Source organism: Microcaecilia unicolor, chromosome 8 (genome assembly GCF_901765095.1).
Source record: "Microcaecilia unicolor chromosome 8, aMicUni1.1, whole genome shotgun sequence".
Taxonomy (NCBI): domain Eukaryota; kingdom Metazoa; phylum Chordata; class Amphibia; order Gymnophiona; family Siphonopidae; genus Microcaecilia; species Microcaecilia unicolor.
The window spans coordinates 63,380,144-63,401,336 of record NC_044038.1 but is presented as its reverse complement, the minus strand read 5'-3'; the positions used below and the strand labels follow the sequence as shown (position 1 = coordinate 63,401,336).

Here is a 21,193-nt window from a genome sequence, read left to right as displayed (position 1 = left end):
AGGTTCAAAGAAGACCAACCAAAATAATAAAGGGGATGGAACTCCTCTTATATTTGGAAAGGCTGAAGATGTTAGGGCTCTTCAGCTTGGAAAAGAGATGGCTGAAGGGGGATATGATTGAGTTCTATAAAATCTTGAGTGGTGTAGAATGAGTAGAAGTGAATCGATTTTTTTTTTTTTAACTCTTTAAAAAAAAATACAAAGATTGGGGACTTTCAGTGAAGTTTCATGGAAACACTTTTAAAACAAGTAGGAGGAAATATTTTTTCACTCAATGAATAGTTAAGCTGTGGAACTCTTGCCGGAGGATGTAGTAACAGCGGTTGGCGTATCTAGGTTTAAAAAATGTTTGGACAAGTTCCTGGAGGAAAAATCCATAGTCTGTTATTGAGGTGGATATCGGGGAAGCCACTGCTTGCCCTGGGATTGGTAGCATGGAATGCTGCTCCTATTTGGGTTTCTGTCAGGAACTTATGACTTAGATTGGCCACTGTTGGAAATCTCGATGGAGGGTGGTTTCTGCCAGCACAAGTGTCCAGCTTGTTGTGGGGGAAGCAGGTCTATCTTTGCTCAATCAGCTCACTCCTCGATGGTGTGGCTCCCACGACTCTGCCGCTATCCGCCTCACTTGGTTGCCCACGTCATCTCCACCGCCGTGAGCACGTCCCCGTGGCGTTGGCTCACCTCATGGCTCCAGCACCCAGCGGTTCGCGGTCTGCTCCTCTGCCGTGAACACGGCCCCCACGACGCCCGATCCTAGCCAGGTGGTCTCAGCTGCAGAGTCCGGAGCTTCATCCGCTGTGCGCCCCCAGGCCGAGGCCATCTGCCGCACCGTCCGCAGTTGGGCCTGGCCTCAGACTCGACCCCGGCCTCCGCTGAGCGCCGTGGACCGTGGCTCGTTGGCTGGACAGCCTGTGACGCGGGAGGCGGACTCAGCCAGTGGCCAATCACTGCCGTTGAAGGTAGGCACTGTTGAGTGTGCACCGAGGCTGGGCTGGGCAGCAGCGCGGCTCCGGATCGGTGCAGTCATGGCTGGAGTGCAATGTGGCCCCGGCCGAGGAGTCCTGGTTGGCTCTCTGCGGCGTCCCACCCGGGCTAGGTGATCGGGGCTCAGTTCGGGTTCCGCAGTCTCCGCGCTATCTCCAGTTCAGTCACCAGCGGGGTCGTGGTGGTCTACAGCCGAACTCGGCTGATCCCGTCTGGTCCGCCAAGGGTCCCGGAGCTAGTTACTCCTAAGGCAGTCTATTCGGTGGCCATCTTGAGCTGGTGTCCCCCAAGCCTTGCAGTCTGAAGATCTCCTTCTCCTCCAGTCCGGCAGCCAGAAATCTCCAAGCTCTGCAGCTGGTGACAGTATCCTTGAGTTGCCACTGCCACTCGCCCCCCCCCACCCCACCACCACACATGTTCGGCTTTCATGAAAGCGTGAAAGACGAGCAGGTGTTGGGGGCAACAGCAGCAGCTCTGAAATACTGCTGCTAGCTGCAAAGCTTGGACAGTTCTTGTCGCTGGACCTGAGGAGGGGAAGGAGGTGCTTATCAGCTGGTGAGGCTTGGAGAGCCCCACCAGCCACAGCAAGGGAGATGTTAATTTTTTTTTTTGGGGGGGGGGGGGGTCGCTTCACTGGCTCCCGATCCGCTACCATATACATTTCAAGCTTCTCCTAATGACCTTCAAATGCACTCAATCTGCAGCCCCCCATTACCTCCTCTCCCCCTATGTCCCCACCCGTAACCTCTGCTCTCAGGACAAATCACTCCTATCTGTACCCTTCTCCACCACTGCTAACTCCAGACTCCGCCCCTTCTGCCTCGCATCACCTTATGCCTGGAACAGACTCCCCGAGCCCATATGCCATGCGCCCTCCATGCCCATCTTCGTCCTTACTCAAAGCCCATCTCTTCTCCCTTGCTTTTGGCGCCTAACCACCTTCCCCATTCATGATACCTACACTGACCACATAGCTTGTTACCTTTAGATTGTAAGCTCTCTTGAGCAGGGACTGTCCTTCCCCATGTTTTAACTTGTACAGCGCTGCGTAACCCTTGTAGCGCTATAGAAATGCTAAGTAGTAGTAGTAGTCTTAAGTTCTTCCTACTGATTGTGTTCAATACAAAATGAAGTGCATTTCTTCAGTGTTGCAGTACTTTCTGAATTTAACTTCTTGGGGTTCCCAGTTCCGTTTTTGTGTTCATATTTCTAATTAGTGATCCCTTGTTCTATATTTGGTGAAAGTCTGTCTTGTATGGTGTGTGAAGAAGCCATTTAAAGTTGTTTTATGTGTGGTAGTAATGGTGGTTGGGGAATTCGAGGGAGAGGGCAGGGAGGAGAGGGGTTTGGGGACCCCCCTCCTTAATTTTTGCCTCGGGCCCTAGAATGTCTAACACCGGCCCTGCTTGTGACCTGAATTGGCCACTGCTGGAAGCAGGATACTGCTTCCATTTGTCTGGACCATTGGTCTGACCCTATATGGCTATTCTTTTTTTTTTTTGTTTTTTTTGTTACATTTGTACCCCGCGCTTTCCCACTCATGGCAGGCTCAATGCGGCTTACATGGGGCAATGGAGGGTTAAGTGACTTGCCCAGAGTCACAAGGAGCTGCCTGTGCCTGAAGTGAGAATCGAACTCAGTTCCCCAGGACCAAAGTCCACCACCCTAACCACTAGGCCACTCCTCCACTCTTATGTGTACATGTGTATATGTTGCAACTGTCCTGCCGTACCCCAAGGAAATCCTGCATGCAGATGAAGAAGTAGCTTTCAGTGTACTTCTTTACTTGTATACCCTCACAGAGTTTTATGAGAGCCTGTGTCTGCGTGCACACCATGCTTTACACATGGAAAAAGCTCCCTTATTGTGTACATTGGCATTAATTAGATTCAGCTGTTAATTATACCACTGCGCAAAACTACCTGGAGACTGAATCTCACACATGAGTCATGAGTAGGGCTGTGGGTTTGTCATGGTTGCTATGGAAACCAACCCCCCCCCCCCCCCCCCCGAAGTTTGCTATGATTATCATTATATATTCTCTGAGTATGTGGCATTTCTGCTGCTTCTGGCAATCTAATGACTGTTAATTGTTCAGGTTCATTTCCGAGTGCTACAGTGCCTGTTTTTCTTTAATGGTCTGCTCTTTCCAAAAGCCAAACAGCTTTCATAGATGTGGTAACTGGTAACGACTGATTCATCCGGGTGCCTTTTTCCCAGGATGCTGGTGATCTATAAAGCAGGCTAGCAATATAGTTCCATTTCTGTAGGGGAGGAAAAGGTTTTAATTTTTGTTCTAACACTGAGCCCAGTTCTTCCATTACTACATATCGATACCGCTGACAACCTTGCTCCTAAAGATGCTCCACCCTAAAATGGAGCCCTCCTTAGAGTGTTGTACTTTTCTGGGCATTTGACTGCGTGATACTTACTTGGTTTGGGTTTCTGCAGTGATGTATTTGGTATTTGCCATGAAATGGAAAGGGCTCTGTACAAAGGCTGTGTTCCTGTACCACATCTGCCATGATACCACAGAGAATGTGTTAAAAAGTTGATTGTTCTTGTAATAGACCCAGCTGAGCCCTGGTGCCTTGTCTGCTGCAGTCTTGAAGATATTCCTGATGGCACAGGGCCAGTTCTCCATAGATAGTAGAAATTCATACACTAGTAAATCGCTACATTTTTAGACCAGCAGCTACCATGGAGGATTTATCTGTTTGTACATATACATGTATGATGTATTTATGCATGGCTATGGACCGTTGGTGAGGCCACTGTGCACATCAGCAAAGATCAAGGAAGGAGCCCAGACTGAGCAGAAGGAGTCCACCAATGCCAGTACTAGTACTCCCTCCCATAGGAGCCAACTTTTCAAAAATGATTGGGGATTCTCAGCTCGGCACCATGTACAAACCCACTCCTCCCCCCAGTATGGTAGGTCATGGACATAACTGGCCTCAAATCATAGAGTGCGTACACTGAGGGGACTCATGGCCAAAAGAGGAGCTAGAGAAGCAACTGAGCCCTACCAAGTCTCTCTTGAACCCCAATTCATACTCACTAGCATACCCCCACTTTACTCTTCTTTTCCTTTCCCCTCACCCAGGCAGTGGCATCTCTAGACAGAAATATTTGGGGTGGCAACAAGGAGCAAGCTAGGTATGGGGGGGGGGGGGCAAGTCAATGGAACATTTCCATACATAACCCCCTTCCCTCCTCCAGCCTGTTTAAACTACCCAGTAAAACCATCATTATAATTGATAGAAGAATTGAGTGAATGATGCTATGTGGGTGTGAAGTTTGGATTCTCCTACAGGATTGGTCAGAATCTCAATATTCCACAACAATGAATCTATCCCCTTACAACTGGACATACAAAAATATTCAGATTATGATTATTCATTCATTCTTTTATCTCACAATTAGCCAAAAGCGAGTTTTGGTTCAATGTGGTTTACATTTTAACAGGGAAATTACAGTGATTCATTATGCTTATTGTACAGCATTGTTATTACAGATTAGTTATGGAACATCAGTAACACACATAATTAATCATAAAATTTCTTGAAAAGGTAGTTTTTAGCTCTTTTCTGTATTGGAGATAGTTGGCAATGATTCTTGTGACCTTGGGAATTGAATTCCATCATTTAGAACCCAAATAACTAAATCCCACCATATAGATGGATTTGTAAATTATGTTTTTGCAGTTGGGTAGGTGAAGTAGTAGGTAGCCTCTGGTTCCAGGAGTTGCATTTCTTGGTGATAGTTCAGTCAGGTCTAGCATGTAATCTGGAGACATGCCAAACAGTATTTTGAAAATTATAGTGCTAGTTTTGAAAAATAATCTGGCCTTGATTGGGAGTCAGTGTAGCATCACAAGTACTGGGGTTACTATTTCATATTTTAACTTTTTGAATATCAGTCTTGCTGCCTTGTTTTGAATGGTCTGCAGTGATTTTAGTGTGGGTTTTCTTTTTCTTTGCGCCCTACATATGCTGCATTGCAATAGTCTAGTTGGGACAATATCATCATTTGTACTGTGGGACAAAATGTTGATCTGGGAAAATAGTCTCTAATCCTTCTCAGTTTCCATAGTGTTTTGAAACTCTTTGATGTGACTTCTGAAACCTGGTTTTCAAGAGACACATGTTTATCAAGAACTAGTAAAAAAGCCCCGTTTCTGATGCAAATGAAACGGGGGCTAGCAAGGTTTTCTTCAGAGTGTGCATGTGGGAGTGTGTGTCCCTCCCTGCCCTCTCTCCCTCCCCCTCCCCCCTTGGAGTCCAGTCCTTCAGTGTTGTTTCCTGCTGTTCTGCGTTACAGAGAGAGTGAGGGCATCTCTCTCCCCTCCCCCTCTGAGTCCTTCACTGTTACAGAGAGAGGGATTTCGTGCTGTGCTGTTTTCCTTCACTCATGGGGAAACCGGATATCTCTGGCGCTTCACACTTCCGGCTGGAGGCTTCAGAACGTTGGTCTTGCCTTTTATATATATAGATAATTCCTAGTATTTTTAGCTGTGTTTCAATTGGGTACATTTGCTGGTCGATTGTGAAGTTTTGGTATGAAGTGGGGTTGTACAAACTGGATATAACCATGAATTTGGTTTTATGTCTATTAGTTTAAGTTTGAAAGTTTTGGCCCAATTTTCCATAAGGTCCAGACCTTTTTTAACCTTATCTGATATCTCTGTGATGTTATTAAATGGTATATAAATAGTGACATCATCAGCATATATAAATGGGTTATATCCCATTTTTTCCAGCATTTTGCCGAGTGGAGCCATCACAGTATTAAATAATATCGATGATATTGGAGAACCTTGTGGCACCCTGCGTTCAGAGATCCAGGAGTGTGGAAACTAATTGGACATCTTTACAAGATAGGATCTAGTTCTTAGGAAACCATTAAACTAGGTTGCCACTGCATCCGTGATTCCCATGTTGTCGAGCAGGGTCATTAGTGTTGTGTGGTCTACTAGATCGAAAGTGATTGACATATCAAATTGTAGTATTAGGATTGTCTGACCTTGGCATATTAATCTTCTGAATTTTGTTATCAGTGTAGTTATGACTGTGGGATAGTCTGAAACCTGATTGAGAGCTATAAAGGATTGAGAAATGCATCATTCCATTAATTGTGCTACTAGTTCCTCCATTGTTTTGGTCAGTAGTGGTATTGAAGCCACTGGTCTATAGTTTGAGTTCGCTGATCTTACTAGAGGCATTTTTAGGGATTGGAGTAAGTATGATGCAGTGGCGTAGCCAAGGGTGGGCTTATAGCTCAGGCCCACCAGTAGCAGCACACCTATGATGTGGCTGGCAGAGATTCCCAAGCTGAAATATCCCAACAACTGTCCCCCCTGCATACCTTACAAATAGCAGATCTTCGCCTGCAGGAAGCAGCGACTGATACATACTGCTCACACCGACCCCAAAGCCGTCCCCTCTGACGTATTCCTGTCTATGCAGAAAGAGGAAGCTGCATCAGTGGGAAGGATGTGGGCCAGCATGAGTACTGTATATTAATTGCTGCTTACTGCTGGTGAAAATCTGCTATTTAAAAGGTGTGCAGGAGAGGGGGGATATTTGAGAGACCATATGGTATGCAGGCGAGAGAAGGAGAGACCAAATCACCTGTGGGATGGGGTGGGGATCTTCTGCCCACCCATCTTGGGCCCAGGCCCATCCAAAATTGGGTGTCTGGCTACGCCTCTGGTATGATGCCGCCCTTATCATGAGGAAAATGACCATTCAGCAGCATTGTATTCTATGTGTTCAGTAAAGCATTCAATGAACCAGTCTGGTGGGTTTTTCATCATGTAATTAGGGCAGCCAACTAGTAGACAATCAACTCAGGAACAGCATACACTCCTTCCACTACTTTGTTTAAAGTAGATGGGTTTTTGTTTGTGTGGTGACTCTACTGCAGTGCTTCTCAATCCAGTCTTTGGGGGCACACCCAGCTAGTAGGGTTTTCGGGATATCTACAATGAAGAGAGGTCTGTATACCAAGGAGGTATTGCATGAAACAAATCTCTCATGCACCTTCATTGTGGATATCCTGAAAACCTAACTGGCTGGGTGTGTCCAGCACTTCTCTACCAGAAGTGAAGACTCCACTAGTCCTGAGCATTTTATATTTTTTTAAACAGGCCAGACACTTTGAAAAATAACTCAAAACCCTGCAAAAAGGCACTCAAAACTTTTATATAGGAAACTTACCAAACCATAATAACCCTAACCCACTTATGAAGACTAGCCCTAGAACACCAATATACCTGCTACTGGGAAACTGGAACAAGATGGACTGTTACATAATCCTACACAGATACCACATGCCAGCAGAGTCTTTCACCTCAGTTGCAGATGCAGAACATGACTCTCACCTGATACAAAAGAGGGAACCGCAAAAAAAACATGCAGACAAAAACTGAAAGCAGAGATACCAGACTCTGCATATTGTGCAACACCAGAAAAATAGAAAGAAATGCATGTCCCTCCTGTACAGTGCAAAAAAAAAAAAAAACTGACCTGTAAATTCTCAATACTGAATTAATTCAGTCACTAAACTGAAAATAAAATCATTTTTCCCACCTTTGTTGTCTGGTGATCTTATTATTCTAATCATCTTGTTCCCAGTCTCTGGTTCTGCTTTCCTCTTTTTGTTCTTTTAACTGTGTTTCGAGGGCCTCTCACCTCCTTTCTTCTTCACTTTCTGCCCTATGTCTGTTTGGCATTGATCTTATTCAGCTTTTTTTATTTTTCTGCTTCCTTCTCAAATCTATCTAGCTTTCCCTCTTCCCTTCCCTTCAGGTGCAGCCTTTCATCTTCTCCCTGCCCTCCTGTTCAAGTGCAGCATTTCCCCCCCTCTCCCTTCCATTCAGCATCCCTCCCTCTCATATCCAGCAATTATTCCACCACCCCTGTGTCCAACAATTATCTCTCTCTTCTACCCCTCCATGCAGCATCCCCCCTCCCCCATGTAGCATCTTTCAAAGGATCTCCTGCAGCTTGTAAGAATAGCTGCCGGCTGACCCAGAAGCTTTCCTCTGCCGTGTTCTTCCTAGGCTGCAAGACATGCCCCTGACTCACCCAAGTGTGCACGCCCCCTTTGTAGTTGCATGCTATTGCATTTTGGTGCAGTTCCCAATATTCAGAAAATGCTGAGCCTCTAAATTTTTGCTCCTAAGTTACCCCCCCCCCCTAAATTTATGTTCTATTTTCAGCAAAACTTAGCAGTCTGAGGCCCCGATACTCAGAAACAAATGCAGGCGCTAGAGGCCATTAGCGCTGTACTATCGCCCACATTTGCCAATGCACAATGCTCAGAGGCCCCTACCGCGGGGAATAATGAACTCACCCCAGATCAGCCAAGTAGCATGCTAACGTAGCCGAATGCATGCAAATGGGGTTCTTTCCTATCCCCTCCAATGCTCGGACAACAGCGCCCTTCACAAGGGCGCCCTTATATAAGTAAACTCTATTCCAGCTCGGAGATGGCATTAGGGTGTCTGGAGTGTTCTTTTCATCTCCTGACGGAACCATTGTGTCAGTCGCGCAGACGGGATATTCCGGAACAAGGTTTGTTCTCATCAGGTCCTGCTTCATTGGCAAGATCAGTGACACGGATTGCTCAAATTTATTTAGACATGAGTGTCCCTGGTATTTCTTATAACCTGTACTTTGGGTCTCTTTCCTATTCGGTAAATAATTATTTAACGGCTTGAATAGGCTGTCTAGGCAGGCATTCAGAATAAAGTGAGAAAGTGGGTGCTGGTATATCTTAGGGTGCCCAGCTTTCTAAACTTGTTAAAAGAATCCACTACCACTGCCACACTGGTGTCTCCTCCCCGTGGCCATGCAGGGCTCCCTGCTCCCCAGTTTGACTTCGCATTTGCCAGGCACATTTCCCCCCTTTACATCCCAATGTTCAGCGATAACAGCGTGAATAAAATTTGCATACCATTAGCATTGAGCATTGGCGAGTTCTTTTGCAGCGCTGTTTGGGCAGTATTTTCCAGTGCTGCTTTGTACAGCACCGGAGTTTTGAGCATCAGGCTCTACGTTTTCAGCTGAAACTTTATCTTAATTTAAGAACCTAAAAGTTATACTCAATTTAAGCCTGCCATTTGTTTGCTTAGTAAGCCTAGTGCTGAAAATCACTGCTAAGCTCCTAATTTCTTTTTGCCGCCTTAAATTTGCCCTTGTTACCACCCACTCATGCCTCGATGCTCAAAACTCTGGTGCTGTTCTGAATAGCGCCATAATAATACTGCCAGAACAGCATCCTAATGCTCAAAACTAATGAGATGCAAATATAGGTGCGCTCATAGCATTGAGCATTAGGCAGTTGAGCAGGAAGATTGTGTTAAGAATTCCCGCAGTAAGCTTGGCTCCTGTGAGCATGCGCCTGGTAAAACCCGAATATGAAGCACACATTGGGCGTATTTAAAATTTTTTTTTTTTTAAGCTTAGGCGCCTATATTCAGACGCCAATGTGTGCTTTTGCTTGGGTCTGCTGTTTCTCACAACCAGCGCTTAAGGGCTTGCACGGGCTTCCTTCTGCTTTCAAAAGCAATCAAACCCAGCAGATTTAGCAGAAAAGAATCATGAGAAATCCTCTCTTCCAATACTCTAATGCCTGCTCTGACCTGGCGTAAATTTTTTTTTTTTTTTTGCAGCGGTAAGGCACCTTTGTTTTGAGCGCTCTTTTCTGATCATTGGGGAAGAATACAAAATGACCTGATTTATATGAACTTGACTGTGTTTGTGTGCTGTCTGTGCTTTTTTGCCACGCTAGACCCCTCTGAACATTCTGCGCTGGTAAATGCCGGCGCTAGTACAGAGCTAATGGCCTCTAGCGCTGGCGTGTACATTTGAGCATTGGGGCTTCAGTATTAGTGAATGTTCAAAGAGGCTAATTCATGAGCATAACTCTCTCACATTTGGGCACTTACATTCTTTGAATATCAGGCCTGCTTTCCTACACTCAGATCATCCGATCCCTATGCATTCAGGCAGACCAGTGAGGTTCCAGATCTGTTGTTTTTCATCCACAGTGCATACCATGGACAAAATCACTCTTTGTATTGTGTTTTTTTTTTTTTTTTAATTAATTAGGCCCACTTTTGCGGGGTTATTTTGCCTGTTTATTTGCATGCTAAATCATCTTTTGCTAAACTTTAAATAGGGCTGAAAGATTTTTGCTTGGCCACTGTTTGGAAAACAGAATACTGGGCTAGATGGACCATTGGTCTAACCCAGTATAGCTACTCTTATGTGCTTATGTGTTTGGGGGAGGAGCTGGGTCCAAAGGTGTAGCTTACTTCTCCTTTCTACCTATCCTTCTGTACTATACTATATGGAGTCTTATATTCCGCTATTATCACTAAGAATCAAAGCGGATCACAACAAGAATATGCTCAGAAAATAGAGGGAAAGTAAAATTCCATTAATAAAATCATATAATTAAATTGAATAAAGATGCATCTTTAAAGCTTTACAAAAATGATAACAAGAAGGAATTTTGTTTGCTCTGAATCTTTATTATGATTAATGCAAGTTCATCAGTAAAAGTTTACAAATTTCCAGCCATACTTGTATAATTCTTAATGATCTACAATTACGACTTTACTTTCTCAAAATTCTCTCCCCTCCTCCTTATATTTTAAACTCCTCTATCAGAAGTGACTTGTACCTTGTTTTTAAAGTAATTTTTATTTGAAAGCATGCAGTCTGAGTTTCTCTTTGTTGTCTGTGCAGTATTCTTGATTTTAAAATTTAACTGTAGTATATCAAATGTTGGAATAAATTAAACTACCCTGTGTAACTGTTTGTAATGGAAACTGTCTCCTGTACAGTCACAGCCTTCTCCTGTCCGATTTTTTTTTTCTGATGACGTCACTGCACAGTCCATGCATGTAATGCATTCTCTCCCCTACTGCAATTGATCTGATGGCAGGTGTCCTGTTTTATTCTTAATTCCCACAGCTTCTGTCTGCACATCTCCCACCAGCACCGACCCATCACCCCACTGTGATAGTTCCAGCTCCTGCCCTTCCTCCACCCACTTCCCATCATGTAACAGTGGTAACCATGGGACCTTCTTCCGTCATCAACACAGTGTCTACATCTCGGCAGAACCTGGACACCATTGTGCAGGTGAGCAGGACCTATGTGTGGGGCACTGTGCTGCCTGAGAGGTAGTTCCAGACTTGACCAAGATGACCTATACGGGGGGAAAAAAAGGTTCAGATGGAGATCTCATTGTTACTGTGTTTTGATCTGATGACCAAACATATAAAGAGGAATCCAATAAAATTTATATGGAAATATGATGTTTAATTTTAACAAAATATTTCTAAAAAGCAAGGAAAAGACCTCAAAACGCCCGGCCGCTTATTTTCAGTTTTCGGCAGCTTTAACTGGGGGCGTGGTGTTCATCACGGGTCATAAAAACCTTGCTTGGAACAATTATTCTAACTTTTAATTTATTTCCAAAAAGATTTTAGCAATTTTGCTGTTTTTTACAAAAAATGTTTTAAATATATTGACAATATCAATGCTAACTTCAAATTTTATTTGGTTCATAAAAGCCTTCACTAAGTGCTGTAGAGCAGCTTTACATAGATAAAGTAAAGTCGAGCACTTATCTGTTGCCCATGTTTGGTGACCTTATACCTTGGAGTCCTTTATGGTGATCCTCCTACTATTGTTGATCTGATGACCACAACAATGTACTTGCTGTATAGTAAGGTGGGTAATTTTGGTCTTCAAGAGCTACAGATAGAGAGGATTCTCAGGCCTACTATCCACTCTACATATTTATTAATTGCATAGGTAGGGAGCAGCACAGTGGATCAGGTCTTCTGTGTGTGGATCAGTTGGGGATGGGGATAGGAATGTTGCAGACATTAACCGGTGTGTTCTACAGGGTGGATACTCTTAGCCCTGGTTTGTTGTAGATGTGTTTGACTTCAGGCTGGTGGAGGGAAGGTTGTGCTCTTCCCCTATCAGAAAGACATTCTAAAATGAGAATGTACCATTTGATAGAATTGTTTGAAGGAAAGTCAATAGTTTGTAAGTTATGCATGATGATTTTTGTTAATTTTTGGGTCTGGCAGGTTCCTCCTGTTTCTTTGGACTTCCAGCTCAGTCAGAACCAGGGCTGGGTTTTGGTGTTATGAGCTTTCATTTGCAATTATCCAGGGATTTCCCCACATTTTATATTGGGTACCCCCCCCCCCCCTAAAAAAAGAAACACATCTAGTCAGGTTATTGCAGCAAGAATCCTTGACTAGGAGCCTTACACAGGGCTATTTCTGGAACCTTGTAATCATGATTTCTGAATCCAACCACTAGGTGTCACCCTTAAGCAATAACAACAATGTCTCCTCCCCCACCCCACCCCCCCCAACAAAGGGCAAGCTGACCTGAGGACTGAATTGGAGACCTTCAGTATGGCAGTACAGAGCACATCACCTGAGCCATCCATGATCATTCTGAACAGACATATAAACAAACGGTGCTTTAATCTAAAGCTAACATTTTTCTACCCGAGTGTTTCCGTTTTGATTTCAGCTAATTTTTGTTTTGGGATGCTCCATTTGTAAAGCGGATGACCCCTTGGTTTATGCTGTCTGTCCCATGTTCTCCTCCTCTCATTCTACAAAATATGCTTCCATCTGGTTCCTTACCGAGCCCTGTGCAACGCTTACCAGATCAGTTATTCAAAAGCAGCATTCAGGCAGCATCAGCAGTACCAATGTTTGTTCAGAAAAAAGTAACTTTGCTGGTTGTACAATATAACTTTGGCCATTTTTTTTCCATCTAAAAAAAAAGGGACTGTGATTTTTGGGGTGGATGAAAAGTTAATGTTAAAATTCAGCTTCTGAATGTATAACATGTCCTTGTGGTGATACATAAATTACTTTAAATGTTTAACTACGCATCTAAAGAAATATATGGATCTTTGGAACTGGCAATATATATGAATAGTGCTACTGATAAACATAATTTTAAATGTATAACTTGTACATTTAAAATGAGATGGCAGTTTGAATAAACTGTTGAGGAGCCATCCATTTCATTGTGGGAGCCCCATAGTCATTAGAGATTTTAAGATATCCACAATGAATATCCCTGTGGAGACCCATCATATTAAAATGTTCTGTACTTAATCACTGGGGCTATCCTGAAAACTTCATTGGCTGTAGGAGCCCCAGGACAGGTTTGGGAAGTGCTGGAGTAGGAGATGGCACACAGGTTTAAAAAGTTTATTTATGTTTGTTAAACATTAATATTCTACCTTTACTCGATAGAGACCACATTGTTTTACAGATTAAAATAATGAAAATTTGTACATAAAATGTCAATATATGATAGAAAAGAACACAGTCATTCATGGTAATAGCAGGGGAAGCGGTAGAGGAAAAACAGGGCTATGGTTTCTCCACTTTAACCCACAGGATATATTTTTAAGCTGGGGTAATATTAAACACTAAGTTTTTAGCTTTGTCTTAAATTTGGTAAGGAGAAGTTCAGACCTGATGTCAGGAGGGGAGACCATTCCAGAGTTTGGGAGATAGGAGGAGGAAGAAAGCTGAATTACGAGTTGCTTCGTGGTATGCTTGCTTCGGGGGAGGGGGGTGGAGGGCAGGAAGAACTAGCCAATTTGAATTGAGGGATTGGAGCAAATGGGAAGGCGTTTAAGGAATAACTAAAATGGACAGATGGGTAGGAGGGTTCCAAGGTGGAGCACTTTGTGGGTGAGAGTAAGTACTTTAAATCAGGTACGGTATTGAACGGGTAGCCAATGTAATTTAATGAAAAGTGGGGTGACTGGATCAAAGCGCAGAACCTTGCAATAATTGCAAATTGCTGAATTTGATAGTGTTTGCAGACGACGCAACTGCTTTTGAGGTAGACCTGCATAGATGATATTACAGGAATCTAGGTGAGAAATTACAAAAGCATGTCTCAAAGTATGCCTTGTGGAGAAATGTAACAAATGTTTAAGGGAATACAACCAGTGTAACCAGATGATGATACCTAAGGACTGGAATGAATTGGTTGGAGAGAATGACTTGTTGAAAAGAGTGAGTGGTTGAGATGGATGCAAATTTACCTCTAAACCACTCTGGACCCAAGGGAGGGAGTGATAGGGACTAGTGCTGTCAGCCCATCTTCTGATCCTTTCCTTGTGGCCAGTGTTTCCAAATGGGTTAGCTTGTGCCTAGAGAACTTCTTCTGGAGTTCATAAGATGATGTATAGGCCTCTTATCCAGGAGTGCATGGAAATTCCTTTTAATCAAGCCTGTAGCACCCAGTACACTGGGAAATATTTCTGTATCTATCTGCCACATTTTCGTGCATTTCTTGGTATTTGAGGATCTTCTTCTCCAGCTGATTAACAGAATAGTTGCTTGTAACTGACACTTGAATGATGCCAGTCTAGACTAGTGTTTCTCGACCTTGTTCTGGAGGAACACCAGAGGGTTGTGTTTTCAAAATTACCACAATGAATATGCAAGAGAAAGATTTGTCTTTACTGGCTCCCCTTTGTATTCAAATCTCTGTCATGTATATTCGTTGTGGAAATGTAGAGGGGCATTTTTGATATGACGTCTAAGTCCGACTTTCGATGTTTTGCAAAAAAATGTCCAAAATCTGATTAGCAAAGAAAGGCATTTTTCTTTTTTGAAAATGACCATCTTTATTTAGTTTTCAAAAATAGAAGGTTTTGTAATTTGAACATTTTATTTTTTGGTCCATTTAAAAAAAAAAAAAAAAAAAAAAAAAAAGTCCAAATGCAAAACGCACAAAATCAAGCCATTGGGATGTAGGATGAGCCAGCATTTTTAGTAGACTGGTCCCCCTGACATCCCAGGATAGGAATAGGGCACCCTAGGGTGCACTGCTGTGGACTTCATAAAATGCTCCCAGGTGCACATATGACCATTGCTCCCTTACCTTGTCTGCTGAGCCCCTCAAAACCCACTACCCCCAACTGTACACCACTACCATAGCCCTTATGGGTGAAGGGGGCACTTGTATATGGGTACAGTGGGTTTCTGGTGAGTTTTGGAGGGCTCACAGTTTCCTCCACAAGTGTAACAGGTAGGGGGAGGTAGTAACCTGGGTCCACCTGTCTGCAGTGTACTGCACCTAACACTAGACTACTCCAGGGACCTGCATGCTGTTCTAATGGACCTTTGTATAACATCTGAGGCTGGCAAGTAATATTTTTGATCACATTTTTGGGGGGTGGGAGGAGGTTAGTGACACTGGGAGAATAAGGGGAGGTCATCCCTGATTCCCTCCAGTGGTCATCTGGTTATTTAGGGCATCTTTTTGTGCCGTATTCGTTATATAAACAGGTCTAGCTCAAAACGTCTTAGTTTTAGTCCTGGACATATTTGTTTTCTTCCATTATGGCTGAAAAATGTCTAAGTCTCAGGAACACCCAAGTCCCACCCTGAACACACCCCTGCCCCCTTGAGATTTAGACGCACTTCTGATGAACTTCAAAGAAAAATGTCTAAAAATAGGTTTTGAAAATACTGGTTTGGACATTTTTGTGAGGAAAAAACGTCCAAATGCTGCTTTATGCCACTTTTAGACGTTTTTCTGTTTTGAAAATGAGCCCAATAGCCATCAGGTTTTCAGGATTGTGTGCGTCCTTGAGAGGGGTCAATCTTTGTGAGTTTGCTTATCATGTTTCAATTGAATTTTGCTTGTTAATGTATTTATAATTGTAAAACACGCAGAATGTTGCTTTAGTGATAAGGTGGTCCAGAAATTAAAAGGAACTAAACTCCTTCCTTGGTGTTCATTCCCAGGCGATTCAGCACATCGAAGGCACACAAGAGAACCAACTGCAGATGGAAGAGGAAAAACGGCGGGCGGTTATTGTGAATCCAGCCCGGGCATGCCTGGAAGCCAGTGACTCGGACACCGCATCGGACCTGGCATCAGATGACAGTGATGCCATGGAGCAGAGCCGGGAAGAGACGCCGCAGGTCCCAGAGCTACCCTGACGCTGGATCTGCTTGCCAGCTTAGAGGGAGGGGAGTGGGCGTCTGCAGAACAGATGCAGAGAATTTTTACAAAATGCAGCCTGATTTTTGGGTCTCTTTTATGACCTGACGAATACTGTAATTCATAAGGAAGTATACAAGGCATTCATACTCCAAATTTCACACAAGGGGGAGGGAGCCGCTGCTGAGACATGTCACACAGCTGCAGCCACTGGCGCTTTTGATAAAATTAAAATAAAGGGCCACAGTGATGAAATCTAAAAAACAAAAATCTTTAAACCATATAATGGAATACCCACTAAAAATTCTTCATTTTCCTTTTAAGCACTTAAGTTAAACTTTTCTTTTAAATTCTTGTGGGGGAGGGTATGTGGTCTTGCCCCATTAGGCATCCTTGCCCATCCCCCAGGAGTCTCTCTCTCACTCTCTTTCTCTCTACTTCTCTTGGGTTTAGCCTGCTGCTGTGTGAACCCCGGTCTGGACAGTGCAGGCTCCTCTCGTCCTCAGTCTGCAACTTGTTTCTGTGTCTGTTGGTTTTTGTTTGTTTGGGTTTTTAAAACTTTTTTTCTCTTTTTGTTTGTTTGGTTTTTTTTTTTACAATTTGAGGTTATGTGTTTATTGAGAAGCTATTATATTTTGTTAAGAAAGTAACAGGAAAAACCCTGAGAGGCGTGTGCCTTTGTAAAGAAACAGAATAAAGTTTGTACTTTGTTTTTTTAGAATCTGAGTCGCTGCTGTAAATGGAGCTATGAAAGTCCCCAGCCTTGTCAGAGATATTATACTTAAAGTCCTCCCAGGTGCACATATGACCCTCTTGTTTTGGAGGAAGCTATTTTAGGACTACTTTGACTAATCCTAGGAGGGTATAGGGCTCTGCTTGAGGGATTTACTGATTATAACTGTGAGTGCTGACAAATAGCCATGGTGACATGGAGCAGGGATCCACATCTGGGTCTGACTTTGAATCCTGGAGGGAGAGAAGAGAACTTTTTGAGCCCGTACACTAGTAGCCTCCTTTGAGGTTCAGTGAAAGAAGTGTGATTTTAGGCCCTGGAGGTTGGGGGTGGGGGTGGGGGGGGGGGGGGGTAGTTTCACTTGCAAACCTCAGCTCCAGGAACACTTCTAAAATTAGAAAGGGGATTTGGATTTAGTCCAGTGGCTCTCAATCCTGTCCTTGGGACACACCCAGCCAGGTTTTTACATAGTAGATGACAGCGGATAAAGACCTGTACAGTCCATCCAGTCTGCCCAATGAGATAAACTCATAGTGTATGATGTGATACTACATATGTATACTTGATCTTGATACCCACAATAAATATGCATGAGAGAGATTTGCGTACAGCAGGGGCGTATCTGCGTGGGGCCTCAGGGGCCTGGGCCCCCGCAGATTTCGCCCTGGACCCCCCTACAGCTGCCAACCCTCCCCCTCCGTTGCTGTCGCCTACCTTCGCTGGTGGGGGACCCCAACCCCCGCCAGCCGAGGTCCGCGTCCTCCTGCCGCTGCCGGCTGCCTTTAAAAGAATTCCGTCAGCTGGCGGGGGACCCCCAACCCCCGCCAGCCAAGCCGAGGTCCTTTCATTTCTTCCACTAAAGCTGGCGCCGAAAGTTTCTTCTGAGTCTGACGTCGCTGCACATTGTACGTGCAGGACGTCAGACTCAGAAACAGAATTCTTCTTGCAGAAGAATGGTCTGCTACAGTGTGACCACTGCTTTGATGCATTTCCCTAAGTCTGTTAAATAAACTGAACCTTGATAATCAGATATGCAGGAAGACTTAGGCACATGCAGCCTATATAAGCATAAGATAGCTGCTGTTTAAGGACATGTGCTTGAGGGTAGAGTTGTGGAGGGGTTTGCATTGCACTTAATGCACATAATTAAAAAAACAAAAACAAAACTACTACTGTAATGCTACCAGGTGTATACAGAGCTTTTTACACACACAGGGCCTGATCTTCAAAACCAGAAGAAGGTCCTGGTGGTTTAATTGCTTGTGCAGGTCTATCTGCTGATATTCCGTTGCATTTATGCTGTTAATTATCAACGCTAACCGCTAAAGCCATAGCCGGCTATTTTCTGGGCTGTCCGGGGGCAGAGTTGGCACTTATGTGGCTAAAAGCCAATGTTGAGCACTTAACCACACCTAAGTTAAGTGGAAAAATTTGGTTCACATAAAAATCAGTCCTATTTTTGCCGGTTTCACTTAGGCGATGAAGTGCCAATAGTAATTAGATAATAGAATCATGGGCCACAGCTTTTAAGCTGAAACTCAACAGAAAAGACGATGTTCATGACTATTACCAGCCCATTCAAACCAATGGTGAGCAACAAATTCTCGATCGATCGAACAGAATACTCTCTAGACACCAACATCAAAGGGCTGTGAATAATACTTGACCAGCACCTAACGCTAGAACTGTGTCAGCCCTAACGTCAAAAGTGTGTAGATTGCTATGGCAACTACAATGACTAAGAGCCTACTTAAAAAAAAAAAAAAAAAAAAAACACCTTCCACATCTTGGTTCAAAGTTTTGTTCTGTCCCAGCTACTGTAATGCAGTCTACGTAGGATGCAGGGAGTACATCCCCCAAAAGATACAAACAATACAAAACACCTCTGTGTGTCTGATCTGTGGCACATCCAGATATGACCATGCCACACCACTGCTGCCATTCCTGCACTGGCTGCCAATAAAAGCGAGAGTAATTTTCAAAATGTATGAGTTTGTTCACCCTATGGCACTGCACCCAGCTATATGATGTCATTAGTCGAACTACTGCTACCAAACCTCAAGAAGAAACTGTGAGACCACCTAATTGTCGACTTCCCCAGCTGTAAAGGGGTGGCCAAATGGTGGAATGCATTGCGGAAAGACATACAACACACCACCACCTACCAAAGCTTTCATAAAAATCTGAAAACATTTTTATACAAGAAATTTCTTTTGAAAATGTAACTTAGAACAGAGTTGCAAGGTGCACCTGATAATTGAAGCTTGATCATGTACTCCACCCTCTCCCACCCTGGACCTTTTCACTTCCTATGGGCTTCGTGCCTTTTACCAAGGTGCTGTCTACCCTCCACTAGATCTCGCCCTATTCTTGCAGCCACAATTCTATTGCTCACTGCTAAGAATAATCACATGTTTTTCTACGAAAAAGAGGAGAGAGTTGGTTTAAAATTCACCATCCGGTCACTGTTCAGCTGCAGTGATCAGTGTTACTTTTAAATGTTGGCTTCGGCGGTTAAATAACCTCTGATATTTTAGGTACAGCAATCGGCAGCAGTGCTGTCCAGTCCAGGTAACAGTATGAATATCATTGCCAGTGTGCTCAAAATCGCCACTAGCTGGATATATTTCTGTTCTACCCCAACACGATGCAGATAATTCAGAAGTGGCCTGTAAGGATGTTCAGTGGCATTTTCCGGATCATGCTGTTGATTAACCACACAGGGCGTTGGCTATGCCATTTGTCTGGATAATGCCTGGTGTAACTGTTAGGCGTGCGACTGCTGGGTTAGGCTAAGTGCCCAGATACCATTATAGAATAGGCTTTCACCACATGGCATCGGGGCACCGAAACAGAGGAGCCCATTTATTGAATTAACCCCTATATATTTAACCTACACCAGGGCAGTGGCATAGCCCACCCAACAGTAGCACATGTTTAGCGGTAGCTGGTGGGATCCCAAGCTCCGCCAGCTGAAGACTTCCTCCTGATGGTAATGAAAACACAACTCTCCATGATACCGGCACCTGTGCATTCTCAGTTTTCAGTCATGCCTGCTTTAGACTGCCAAGGTGGAAAGAAGTGTTTTCTCGCCAGGTGAGATTTTTTTTTTTGTGGGGGGGGGGGGGGGGGGTAGGGGGAGAACACTTGGTGCCCACCCACGTCTTACCTAGGCCCACCCAAAATCTGTTGTCTAGCTATGCCCCTGCACCAGGGGTTCTCAACCCAGTCCTCAGCACACGGGTCAGTCTGGTTTTCATGATCTCCACAATGAATATGCATGAGATAAATTTACATGCACTGCCTCCATTGTATGCAAATTTATCTCATGCATATTCATTGTGGAGATCATGAAAACCTGACTGGCTAGGTATTTCCCGAGGACTGGGTTGAGAACTCCTGGCCTACACAGAAACTTGCGCTTATTCACTCATTCCTAGAACTGAGGATCTTTTGCGGGTCAAAGCAGTTTTAAGTGGTTAGGAGAGGCTTCTGGACAGTTAAATCGCTTGTGTTGGGCTGTCCACAGATATTGCTGTTAATAAGATAGCGCCACTGAACATCAGCACTAACCGCTAAGCTCAAAACCGGTGATTCTGTGGGCAGTCCAGTGGTGGAGTCGGCACTTAGGTGGCCAAATCGGACCACATAAAACTCAGCCCTATCTTTATCCGGTTTTGCTTAGGCAGTTAATGCTGAATATCGCACTTAACCACATAGGAGAGAGTCAGTTATTCAGCTCTGGTGCCCAGATATGGCATAGCATTAAATATCCAGGAGGATAACACCGCTAGCGGCTCTAAAAACGCTCACCACTGTCAGCTGACTACCCCTTGGTTTCCTCTTGGGGATAATGTCTCCAACTGGGTTAATTTTGTGCACGCCATGACACAAATGAACCTCAGTCCTCTGCCGGCAGATGTGGAAGATGACCTCAGTCTCATATTCCCTAACGATCCCCTCAACACTTGTGCCAGAGAGAGCCTCCTAGCCCTTATATGGTGTAATATTTATTTATTTATTTATTTGTTACATTTATATCCCATATTTTCCCACCTATTTGCAGGCTCAATGTGGCTTACTTGGACTTACTTGCACAGGTAACTTGGCAAGATGCATTTGGAATTTCTTTTTAATCGGAGCAGTGTTACCTAATCCATGTGGGTTCATTTCTGTGTTTGTATGCCACATTGTTTTGGTCTCTGTACTGGTTGGTACTTGAGGGTCATCTTCCCCCCCCCCCCCCCCCCACATGTTTTGTACAGAAAAGTCCAGCATCCTAGAGGTAAGTATTTGGTCAGACAGCTGAAATTAATCTAGCTAAATATATGCACGTATACCTTAATCTGCCTCCTACAGACTTTCTACTACAGTGGTCCTTTCTGTCTGTAGCATCTTATTTGCAAGAATAGTTCCAAATTCATTCCTGGCCATT

General features: G+C 44.0%; 1 protein-coding gene across 2 annotated transcripts in view; it reads left to right on the top strand.

The window, feature by feature from the left end:
- TFAP4 (transcription factor AP-4) overlaps positions 1-16,289 on the top strand; it is a 75,421-nt gene extending 59,132 nt beyond the window's left edge. For both annotated transcript variants that reach the window (XM_030211741.1, XM_030211742.1), the window contains 2 exons: positions 10,977-11,147; positions 15,827-16,289. In XM_030211741.1, coding sequence (XP_030067601.1) covers positions 10,977-11,147; positions 15,827-16,024 — 369 coding nt within the window. In that variant the 3' untranslated portion in view covers positions 16,025-16,289. The remainder of the gene's footprint in view (positions 1-10,976; positions 11,148-15,826) is intronic.
- Positions 16,290-21,193: the final 4,904 nt, after the last annotated feature.